The 11551-nt window shown below is 36.9% G+C and overlaps 3 protein-coding genes across 9 annotated transcripts; 1 reads left to right on the top strand and 2 right to left on the bottom strand.

The window, feature by feature from the left end:
- Positions 1-243: 243 nt before the first annotated feature.
- Positions 244-6583, bottom strand: LOC118747709 (serine/threonine-protein phosphatase 6 regulatory subunit 3-like; the record flags this gene model as incomplete). Of its 6 annotated transcripts, none has more annotated exon segments than XM_036481797.1 (13): positions 244-1181; positions 2003-2036; positions 2109-2438; positions 2526-2590; positions 2658-3228; positions 3288-3406; positions 3694-3832; positions 3925-4238; positions 4304-4628; positions 4702-4821; positions 4915-4994; positions 5319-5533; positions 5700-6583. In XM_036481797.1, coding segments are annotated over 12 exon segments (3095 nt in total), but the record flags the coding sequence as incomplete, so codon positions are not given.
- A 1263-nt stretch (positions 6584-7846) lies between these two features.
- On the top strand, positions 7847-8993 carry LOC118747708 (methyltransferase-like protein 22). Its single transcript, XM_036481796.1, has one exon. The coding sequence runs from the start codon at positions 8015-8017 to the stop codon at positions 8873-8875; it is 861 nt and encodes a 286-aa protein (XP_036337689.1). The 5' UTR covers positions 7847-8014; the 3' UTR covers positions 8876-8993.
- On the bottom strand, positions 8765-10731 carry LOC118747707 (decaprenyl-diphosphate synthase subunit 2-like). 2 transcript variants are annotated; one of them, XM_036481795.1, is made up of 5 exons: positions 10213-10731; positions 9956-10145; positions 9350-9896; positions 9016-9294; positions 8765-8867 (listed from the first exon to the last, which is right to left on the bottom strand). In XM_036481795.1, the coding sequence occupies exons 1-4, from the start codon at positions 10533-10535 to the stop codon at positions 9023-9025; spliced, it is 1332 nt and encodes a 443-aa protein (XP_036337688.1). In that variant the 5' UTR covers positions 10536-10731; the 3' UTR covers positions 8765-8867; positions 9016-9022. The 2 variants fall into 2 exon arrangements, with proteins under 2 accessions (XP_036337688.1, XP_036337687.1); XM_036481794.1 differs by lacking the exon at positions 8765-8867 and having other exon boundaries at positions 8873-9294; positions 10213-10541; positions 10596-10731.
- Positions 10732-11551: the final 820 nt, after the last annotated feature.

Raw genomic sequence — 11551 nt, 5'->3', positions numbered from 1 at the left:
CCATACACATGCTTACATAACTAATTGGAACTACGCTCCGCCTCTTCGCTAGAAAATTGTCGCACTAAATACTCAACGATCTAATCTTGTAAAGCAACTAGTGCGTGTGTTATTTGAATATATATATATATATATATATATATATAATATATATATAGCCTCGGGATTTGGCACAGGCATTGTTGCGTTTAATGATAGAGCAATCGAAGAAAGTGAAATAAGGAGACGGGAAAAAGCGCTTACAATTTATGTGAATTTTCGTTTTCTTGAAGATCTTTGCTACTTGGGCCATTGGTGAAACGCAGTTCATTGTCGGATTTAGGTTCGCCTTCGTCACTTTCATCGTCATCGTGCGCATCCACCGCGCTGCCGCCTAACGGTTTCGTCCACATGCCTTCATCATCCTCATAGTCATCCTCTGAATCCTGCATAACCGATTGCAGTGTACGCACCAGCGAAGTGGCCAACGCCTTCTCATTCGAGTCATCTAAATCGTCTGCTGCATCTGTACCATCAGCGAATTCGCCAATTTCTTGCGTTTCCAGCGTTACACTTTTCTCAACATTTGCATTATCATCGTAGCCTGTTTCGGATTTGTCGTCATCGCTTGTTATAGTTGAAGCCGCAATCCGACCAATCGCACTCAGCGTTGTGCCGTTGTCTGTCGCATTTGGCTGCAATTGATTGCCGTCACTGCTTCCCCCATTATTGCTAGCATCATCATCGTTGTTACTATTCTCTTTAGGCGGCGATGTTGTGCCAGGTGTTGTGCTAATGGTTGCTGCACTAACTAAACTCTCACCCAAATCATTGGTGAATGAACTGAAATGCGAATCGAAATCAGCAAAATTATCCGTATTGAAATCAGCTGCCCAAGGTGTTGAATTGCTATTTGCAGTTAGATCACTGAAAGGATCCATGTGGTCCCATGGATTATTAGTTACGCCGAATGCTTGTAGTGCGGATGTTGAAACGGCATTCTTGCCGAAAAGCGAAGAACTGCTGCCACCGCCGCCGACAACACCGCTGCCATCTCCGCCAGCGTTGTTTTCATCGTCGTCGTCATCATCGTCGTCGATATTGCGACCAAACTGAAACAAATTAAGGTCGTTTTCGGCGTTATCATCGTTTTCGAGCAGATTATTGCGATAGATGTCATGTTCAAGCGCAAAAACTATGTCCTGTCGTATTGATTGATTTAGTGATGTGGTGGTTGGCACACGTTTTCGAATTGCGTTCAGGACACGACAAATATAGAGACAAAGATAGCAGATAGTGATGAAAGTGAAATGGTTACATAGAGCTACATACATACATAGAACTACTTTGACTATAAAATGGATAAACTACTTTTTCTCTCTCGCACTTTTTCGCAATAAGATCGAAATTGAAGTTAATAGCAGTTCAAAAAACGCTGTTAGCTAACGACCGATCGGAGACTTGAGAATAAGTGGTTTAAAATATCAAGAGGTTTTATGTTTAAAAATGTTTAAGCGTATTTATTGACTATCAAAAAAGCAGGCTATGTAAAGTGTTCTGAGTGATATTACAAAATGAAATGAAAATAAAGTGTTAATGTGAGTTAACTGTGCCTATGCATAATTACAAAACTCTCTTCACTAAAATACTAATTCACAAATGCTGGATGCACTGCATATTCTGAGTCGCAAAGCAATCATATTTTTGAACAGAAAATATACACACATATTTCGAATAAACTGAATAACTTAAATTGCATGCAATTATTAGGAAAACAAATAAAAAATTGCCCAGCCAAATAAATATTAAATAACAAAACAAACTTCATGATTAGTTAGAATCATTTAGTTTTATAGAAATTACTAATTTGCGACTCGACTATGCAATGCAATTACAAATTTTTATTTTAAAAAAAGCAACGACTTGTTTGTCTATTGCCTTCATCGGACGAATACTACAAAAATATTTCATCTAGGCACACGAATTGTGTTTATAACACTTGCACCAATTAGATATAACTTACGTTTGAGCCGGAGTCGCTGAAGCCAAGATTATTGCTGCAATAAAAAGTTCTCAATAATCAATCATAAATAGAAATAAATGAAAAATCATTTTTATATAGAACTTACATCATATTCGTTGACATCACATTCGATGACATTACATAGTCCCAAGTAGAATTATCACCCAGAAAATCTTTTGGTAAATGTTGACTATAGTCACCCGCTTCGTGGGCGTTACAATTCGCTAACATTTTGCTTTGTGTGGCTAAGGCCTTTGTAAGATCACCATCGGTTGGGTTTATTATTGATTGCCACAATTTTAGCTCAAACTCATCACGTAAATTACTCTCAATTAAGGCACCGATATGTTCAGATTCTGATATACTATTCGCAATATGTTTGAATATTTTTATTAAATGTCCCATATAACCGAGACGACGACCTTTTTCAGCTGATCTATTAGTTAAAAAAAATATAAAATAAATAAGTTAAATGCAGTTAGTAAAATCGTTGACCCGTACAAAATATATATTTAACACTTACTCTGTGTCGGAGTTGTGCTTCCAGCAGTCAATTAATTTAGAAATCAGCTTGCACTTTTCAATCACCTAAAAGAAATTAAATTAAATATTAGCTTAACCCTTATTTCTTTTAAAATAAATATTTATAACGTACGTGCATCTGTAATGCGGACGGACCACTGTCGGTATGAACTTGAGTTTTGTTCTGCTCGCTTTCTTCTGCATCTGATTTGTGTTCATCAGCAGCATCAGGCGCCAGTGACTTGTCTTCGTTGTTTTCTGCTACCTTTTCTATAGTACCATCATCAGTTTCCATGGCGTTAAGATTTGCTACAAGTTTATTTTCTAATTTGGCTTCCTCGTTTGTAGTAGCTACTTTGTCGTCTACAATTTTTTCATCCGTTTTCATTTCAATATCTTCCTTTTCCCCTGCTTTTTCATCTACTTTTTCAACATTGCTACTTTCATCGTTAGCCTCATCGTCTTTTTTGTTATCAGACTTGAAAACGAAATCGAAAAACGAAGTATGTTCAATACTGTTTCCCGTTTTGCCGAAAGATCCATCATTTACGATCGTACTACCTTGCAGTGAGTTATTGTTATTTGATAGTTGCGTATAAAATACTAAATGAAGACACTTTTCAACTTCGCTATGCAAAAAATTATTCCAACAATATTGCTTGAAGAGGATGAGTAAAGTTTCAAAGAAATCCGTTTCACAGACGCTAGTTAAAAAATTATATAATTTTTGGACTACCAATTGATTAAATATTTGTTTGCTTACGCTTTCAAAATCTCTTCGTTTTTAGTCTGCAGTAATACTGTAAAAATACGGCAGATTTGCAAACGTGTCATCCCAAAAGGCTGTGATAACTTAGCTGCGGTAGTCACTATTTCTGGTTTCTGAAAATTAAATAGTACAATAACAAACAATATATGCGTAATACAAAGAAATTTATATAAACTTTATAAATGAAGCTGATCATTCTTAATTATTTAGAAAGAAGAAATTAAAAAAAAGACGTTAACCACAGAAGAACCATCACCTATTGTACCTCGATAAGACATGCTATTAAAAGAATTCCATACACGTTATAAATTTTTCTATTTATTTTGTTTAGCCTAAACAACTATGTAAGGCACATATTTTCTTAATGTCCTCAATTATAACAGTGCAAATCTATACTTACATTTGGCGGGTTTCTGAGTAGCTCATTGAAATCGTTAAGACGCGGTGCAATGACACGAATCACAGTGGAGAGTATTTGTTCACGAATCTCTTTTTCCCGATTTTGTATGAATTTCATACGATCTGAACTAGGTTCTTCACTAAAAGAAAAAGATAGCATTGAATTTAAATAAAACGAGTTATGAATAAACTGATATAGGTACATATGGATGTACATATATCAAACACTTACGTAAACACCACAGGTTTTAAAAGCATAAGTACAACCGATATTCCTGATACGACAGCGCTCTGTTGCGCATTTGGTTCCAAAATCACATTCAACAAGGCTTCAATATTCTGCTCACTTTCGATGCATTTCAAAATTGGATTTGAACCATCGAATGTGGGCTCAAAAGAGTCGTTCTCCTGCTCCATATGACGCATGGAACGACCTTGTAGTATTAAATCACAGAGGAATTCCGAAACATTTGCATGCTTGTCGGTTTCTTGAGGATTACCAATTATTGCAATCAGTCTCTCTACAAGTTTATCATCAGTTAGCCACTGAAATGGAAGGTAAAAAATGAAAAATTATCACATTTAGGGTATTAGTAGATAATGGCACTTACTTGGTATAAATTCCGTTTCATTTGACCACCTTCTACTTCTCTCATCATTTGCATTATCAAATCGGGTATGACGGGTGTGAAAAAATGCTTACAAATCAAATCCAAAAAATTATTTTGCGACTTAATGTATTCCAAGAGTTTTAGGCACATTTGTTGATACAAAAACCAATCTTGTTCAGCCTTTTTTGTGAAGAGCATACTAAATGTTTTGCTAAAAAATGACGATAGCAAAGGATTTAACGGTGGTTCATTTTCCAGATATGAATAAAGTGTTTTTAATATATCTTCATCTGACAAAAGTTTCTCATCTAGGGACGGTAAGCCACTGAAATGGAGGAGGTTAGAAATCAGATTTGTACGGAAGTGTTATCACATAGTATATGTTGGTCGGTACTTACAACGTTAAGATTTCGCAAGCCATATTCGCATGCCGATATCTTTGTGCTAAAGGTAGATCCTCAGAAGGTTCTGTAGTTATGAGTTCAACAAGGCGTTTGATCACGTCTGGACGAGTTAAGCTGCAAAAGCCGAAATAATTAATGTTAGAAGGTTAGATTATCACGTCGAGTATTACACTATCTTCTCTATATGACAAAAGAGTTTGAACTTACTAATTAACAATAGATTTCTTTTGTGATCTACACTCCAGTAATATATCGTCATCGTCCAGAAATTCCTCCACTGTGACATTCTGCAACGACGGAAATTATAGCAAAATAATGGAATTAGTACGACAGCAATCTTTTAAATAATATATGTATGTAGGTATGCGCAAGTGGGTATATTTATTAGCGGATATATCGCCGAAGTGGTAAATCTAACGTGGGCACATGTAGTGATTGAGCACAATCGCATGTGCACTAGCATGGAAACATAATACCTTCATGCATTCCAACTCCCTCCAAAGCCAACCCAATCGCACAATATACACATTATTATATGTGTATAAATTGGGCTTTGGAGTAGTATACATACTTACAAACATTCATTCGGACGCACATACTATGCCACTCACCTCTTTCTCCAGCAGCGCCTCTATGTTCTGCGACGGTGTGTAGCTTTTGTCCCAAAACATTTTCTATTCACCTTTTTATCCACGTACTTTTAATTTTCTACCTTTGTTTGGTTGTTGATACTATGAAATCTTTTTTTTTTTTTGGTATAAAATAATTCTGGAGACTTTCTTTTTCTTTAATGGTTAATAATAATTAATACGCGTCTGACACAGCACTAAAAGTAGAGATCAATTTTATATATCAAATTCAAAACATAAATACTATGTATATGCAAATGGAGGCGTTTTACTTCCAAAACTTTTGCAAGCTGTCGATTGAGTTTCAACATCCTACTTTAGCATTTTTTACATAAATTTACACTAATATGTTTGTTTTATCACCCGAGTATTTATTAATGGGTTCCCATTTTTACAATTCACTCTGCATTTACAGTTTTTATTCCTTAACTTGCGATTTTCTTTAATAGAAGTTATCAACGTTTTTTATTGCGATTTATTGCTGCTGAAAAATTTTACCTTTTCTTTCATTTGACAGCAAAAAGTGTGACAACAGTGCACTCTTTCGATCAAATTGAAGAGATTTTCAATTGTCAGATTAGCTATAAAATTCGGCTAAAAATAGTGACGTCTGAAGTACTTGTTGCTCATATTTGTGGTTGGTGGCAACCGGGTTTCTTACATCAAGTGATTTAAAAAAAACAGAAAACAATAAAAATCACAATTTATGGAGAAATCTTTATATGAAAACTAAAGCGTAAAACTAAATGCACTTTTGAAATTAACACTCTCAACTCTTGCCACGGCTTCTTTGATTTGATGCAGAATAACATTCGGTTAACCGTTTTTACGCACTAACGAAATTCACATCGCTAAATTTTACAATCATTATGCCAACTCAAACCAACAAATTAACATCAAATACATATTTTAAACTAGGAAATGCAAACTTATCGAGCTATGGCCAACACATTATTTTGTTAATCATCTTTCATTTATTGGCACTAAAAAAACTCCAAGTCACTGCCCAACACATTTCTCCGTTCTAGGCGGGTCGTGTGAGGTCACGTATCCTTGCCCGCTGGCGTATTTAATCACCAGTTCAGCTAGCCACTCACCCACAGTTCAGACAAGGATGTTAATTAGGACCTTCGTATGTGTGTCCACAGTAATTTTAGCGTATTTAATAATTTATTTCGGCTTCATTAGGAAATTTGCAACTATAACGTCGCCACGGTTTGCAGTTTTTCGCGTTTGACAGTTCACGGTTTTTTCTTTTGTTAACAAAACGTCAAATTGGCAAAATCTATGGGTAATTTTGCCTGTAACTGTTCCGCCAGAAGATGTCGCGCGAACAGCTTATTTACGGAAGTGCATTTGTTCCCAAACAGCTGATTTCCAGTAGGGAATTTTGGTCCTAGGTAAGTCCCTAAATCGAGCCGTAAGACCGAAACAAACCACACAAGAGGCTTGTCAAACATACTTCCAACCTATTTTTCCCATTTCGCCATATACCATGCAAGCATGACTCGTTGAAGCAAAGAATTTTAGTTTTTTTCTGGTTCACAATGTTAAAAATTATGGTTTTCTTCCATTTTTGTCTCTTACGTCCTCATGTTAATTCCGTTGCAAATGGGGCGAACGCATGTGGTTTGAGCAACCGCGAACATGGCGGCCAAAAAATCACAAAATTTTGATTTTTGTTCCAATCTGCTATGACGTCACACTTCTTTCAAAATTTTCAAGAGAGAGCGGTATCACAATCAGCACCACCTTCTGTATTCGTTTCACCAAGTACGCGAACATAAGGATCAGCTGATTTTTATTTGTAAACGCTACACCTTCATTTCGGCGCCGTTCTACGTTCCTTTACGTCACGTCAGTTTTATCCTTGAGCGTCACGTACGCAAAGTACTCATTATGACGGGGCTCTAAGTGATATTGGTGTGAATAAATGTTCAAAAATTTAAGTTCTTTGATGGAACCACTTTTTTTGTGTTATGGATTTACGTTCTTTGGTTTGACTGAATGTTCAAAAACACTTGCGCTGTAACGTTTGACTTGACTTTAATATAAAGAGCATGTCAGACCTGGCAATCTTTCAAACTTTTCTACGCAATTCGCTGTCAAATTGAGAGATAAATTTTATTTCCACGTGTGAACAGCCAGAAAGACCTTTCTGTCACTTTTCGGAAATCAGTGTCAGAAATTAAAGTTGCAAGGTGTGACTCCAACAAAAAGCGCGCAAATCGATTTCGGAAATATATTTCAACTTGCTCGTGTTGCACTAGCAACCTGCAATTCGCCTTTCGGAAATAAAAAAACTCTTTTGAAAGGCACTTTACATGCAAAGTGTGACTGCTCATACAACTGCTTTCTGAAATGTCTAAATTCGACGGCATTTTCGAAATATATTGCATTGCCACGTCTGACACGCTCTTAATAACCATTTTTAATTTATTAGGGCGTACAATCTATAAATCGATTAAAGTCGATATCATAACAACAAAACAAAAATTATACACTTTGTTTTGTTTGATTGTCAAGTTCAGAGTTATTTATAACATCAAAACAAATCACTACTAGGGCACTAAGTACTATGTACTGTATTGAAAAATGCTTCGTCTTACCATTTATTAAGGGCTTGCGGCAGAGGAAACACAAGGTATTATATAAACCAAATATAGGAACAAGAAGACATGTACAAAGTGACCAGTGAAATCTATGAGGAGACCAACTACAACCCAGTCAAAGGCTCCAATGGTAGAGTTTTGTCCAAATTCAAATTCAACTACCCACCAGAGGATGAAATTTCCGCGTCTTCTAGCGGAACCACTGTCGATAAGGACGGAGACTTAGTGGTGCGACGAAAATCGGATTCTAAGCGAGCTGGTGTGATAAAAATAGAGCATTCTGAAGCCACGGAATTGCGTCTGGTGGGACTACAAGTTTGGCGTGGCGCATTGTTATTAGCCGATTATATTTTCCATAAGCGTGCCGAATTTCGTGGCAAAGTTGTGCTGGAGCTGGGTGCAGGCGTTGGATTGACCAGTATTGCTGCAGCTATCTATGCGCAACAGGTTGTGTGCACAGATGTGAATGTTGGCGGAATTTTAGATTTAATACGAGAAAACGTGAAGCACAATGTCGAACTGCTTCATAAATCGAATACTATTGATGTTTTGGAATTGGATTTTCTAAAGCCTGTAAAAGAATTTTCTCCAGCACTATTGGCAGCCATAAATAATTGTGACGTTGTGGTAGCGGCTGATGTAATTTATGACGATGACCTGACTAATGCATTCATACGAGTTTTAGATGCTTTGTTTGAGCATGGCAGATTATCAGGAAAAGATAAAACGGCGTATATAGCATTAGAGAAGCGATATGTTTTTACTCTGTCCGAGATGGATACTGTGGCGCCAATGTTTGAGTATTTCCTGAAGCAATCCATGCATAAGGCTTGGCTTCTCGAGTATATTGATACAGATTTTCCACAATATTTTGATTATGATCGCTGCAGGCATTTAGTGCTGATGAAGGTAACACACGCTAAATAAGTAAAATTAAAAAAATAAGTATTTATTAGCTTAACATGTACGTAGTAGCAATACAAATTGTTGAAACAATAACCCGAATAATAGTTTAATAAACCACAAAAATTTGTGATACAAATTAGTTGTCTTTTTCGACTACCTACAAATATCTTACAAATCCTGCATTGCTAGAATAATGTTTTCGAGGGCTGTGCGTGCATCAGTAGGAGGGAATTTTTCAAGCACTTCCATTGCAGCCGTCGTGTGCTTACGTTGCAAGGCCTTGGTCTTTTCCAAACCTGGCCCAGATAGGATTGCTTTGTGTATCTTAGCATAGTCGATATTTTCAACCGATACTCGACCTTTTTCTATTTCATCATATAATGAAGCATCATATTCGAGATGAAATAGTACCGGCGCACTTACCAAGCTAAATGGAGTATCTGAAAATGATATTAGTCATAAAATGGACTTGTATAATATAAACAAGTATATTACCTATTGGCAGAGTACTACTTTGAAATGGCTCTGCATCCAAGCATGCTTGCCATGCCAACGACAAATGCTTACCGAACAAATAAGCTTGACGCTGCATATCTTCGCTTTGCCCAGCTAATTTTAAGGCACCCTGGCATGCTTTGCCTAGCAAACTACCAGCGTTTAATATATTGCGGCATTCCCACTCTTTTTCGGGTATGCCCATGACTTTTGAGATATTCATAGGTATCATAACATCGTTTACATCGAAATCAATGCTTTCTGTTGTAGCAGTACCATTGGTTTTTAGCGTTTCAGATCCCGGCTTACATGGCAATGGATTATTTTGCTCATCACGTTCTCCAACAAATTGAGACTCTGAAAAATCTCGTACAGCTGATGAAATCAACTCCACTACTTCTTGATTGCGTAGATTAGCTAATTCAGCGCTAGAATGGCCAAGCAAATAGTCCCCAGTCAGTAGACCTATTTTGTTACCAAACGCCATATCCTCATAAGTCGCTGTATCCTTTCCAGCCTCCGACGAAGGTTGTAAATTAACTAAACTCTGTTAATAAGAAAATGCCTTGAATCAAATTATCACAATACCATTTTTTTTAATCTTACATTGTGTACCAAATGCGAAATTCTAATCATCTCCGTAACTTCCGCCAGAGCGCGTTGAGAATGCAGCACACCTGCGCTTTTATCCTGTTCCATGTCCGGCACCGAAGGCGCATGACCAGCGGCCTTGGATATAAGAAGCACAATTAAGCCCCAAGCCTGCATTGTATTTTTTCCATTGTAGAGTAGATGTCTGAAAATATTAGCAAATTAGTGATTCAACCAATCGAATATATAGTATAACTTTTAAATCCAATTACTTTGCCGTCTTGAGTAGAGGATGATTGCTACCCACTAACTTCCGCAGATGCAATGCTACATTAGCAATCTCATCACTAAGTAACCATCGCAAACTAAGGAATGATGTAGGGTAGCCGACAATACGTTCTGCTTCACTAACGGCACGATTCCAGTCGTGTTTCGGTGGTGTTGGTTTCGCAGCTGAGGTCGACGTCAATGTGCGCAAATTCGGTTGTTGTGGAAAAGTGAAAGTAGCTGCAGGTGCTAAAGAGCGCAGGCGCAACTGATATTTTCCTCTAGCAATCCATAGCTTATCTGTTTGCGTAGCTATACGTTTCCACATTGTGCACTATTTATATACGTTTCTGTATAAAACTTTAAGGATTAGGTCAAGAAATTATACTTTTAAATGAATCACTTCTAACAGATGCAACTATTTCCCCAACGTCCGTACGCAAGCTTTATTCGTTGTGAAGTGAAACTCAAGTAAGTTTCCGTTGCTGTCGGCTTGGAAGAAGCACAAGCGACGACAAAGCTGCTGTTGCTTTGTGAGTGAACACACACGGTTTGTTTACTTGGCACACCTTGCTTTCTCTTCTCCTCTTGTTCAATAGGTGAATCGTCCATCGAATTGGAATCACATAGCTATTGTGCATTCTTTACCATCGAAACTGGTTTATTGGAATTTTTTGCTCTTTAGGAAAAAAAAAAACAAACACATAACAAATAAGTCAGCTGATTGACTAGCTGCCAGATTGGTGAATTTGTGATTTTAACGTGATTTCTGAGTAATGTGGGGTATTTTTTACAACAAATTTTCCCAGTACTCGACAAGAAGTCTGATAAGGAGATGTGGTGATTTGCGAAATAGTAGCCATAACCCAGAGAAATTAGGGTACTGTTTACATATTTGAACAACGATTTTGGGGTGCTGTGCCCAAACGCGTAAATCGAATCAAAAAACTTTTACACACACTTGTAGACAAGAGTTCACTCTTTATTACAAAAATAAAAGGGGGAAAATTTTAGAATGGTAACCCCCGATTACGGAATTAAGGAAAATAGGAGGGGTAGAGGGGGTTCTAAAGGGGGTGTATGTAAAGTTTTAAAGCGCGCAACCTTATAGTTTTTAAGTAATTTGTTATTAAAGTTTGTAATTTTCACCAACTTGTATGGGACTATTTCACAATATATAATGCACTTTCCACTAATTTTACACGTTATTTACACTCAATATATGCGCAGCTAGAGTGTGCACGTTCAAACAAATAAATACTTTTAGTATATTACAGCTTTTTTATAAAAAATTGATTGTTGTTTAACTTTATGAGAGTACATGCAGAATATGTGCAAATGGCA

This window comes from Rhagoletis pomonella, unplaced genomic scaffold (genome assembly GCF_013731165.1).
Source record: "Rhagoletis pomonella isolate Grant_MI unplaced genomic scaffold, Rhpom_1.0 Rhpom_scaffold_00012, whole genome shotgun sequence".
In the NCBI taxonomy this organism is placed as follows: domain Eukaryota; kingdom Metazoa; phylum Arthropoda; class Insecta; order Diptera; family Tephritidae; genus Rhagoletis; species Rhagoletis pomonella.
The sequence above is the reverse complement of the archived record's forward strand: the minus strand, read 5'-3'. Positions and strand labels throughout refer to the sequence as shown.

What these genes read in the sequence shown, in the direction of transcription:
- LOC118747708 (XM_036481796.1), top strand. Translation starts at nt 8,015, where the DNA reads ATGTACAAAGTGACCAGTGAAATCTATGAGGAGACCAACTACAACCCA.
- LOC118747707 (XM_036481795.1), bottom strand. Translation starts at nt 10,535, where the DNA reads ATGTGGAAACGTATAGCTACGCAAACAGATAAGCTATGGATTGCTAGA. An exon ending in TTTCGCATTTGGTACACAAT is followed by an intron (nt 9,897 to 9,955) that starts GTAAGATTAAAA and finishes TCTTATTAACAG; the next exon opens with AGTTTAGTTAATTTACAACC. An exon ending in AAGTAGTACTCTGCCAATAG is followed by an intron (nt 9,295 to 9,349) that starts GTAATATACTTG and finishes TATCATTTTCAG; the next exon opens with ATACTCCATTTAGCTTGGTA.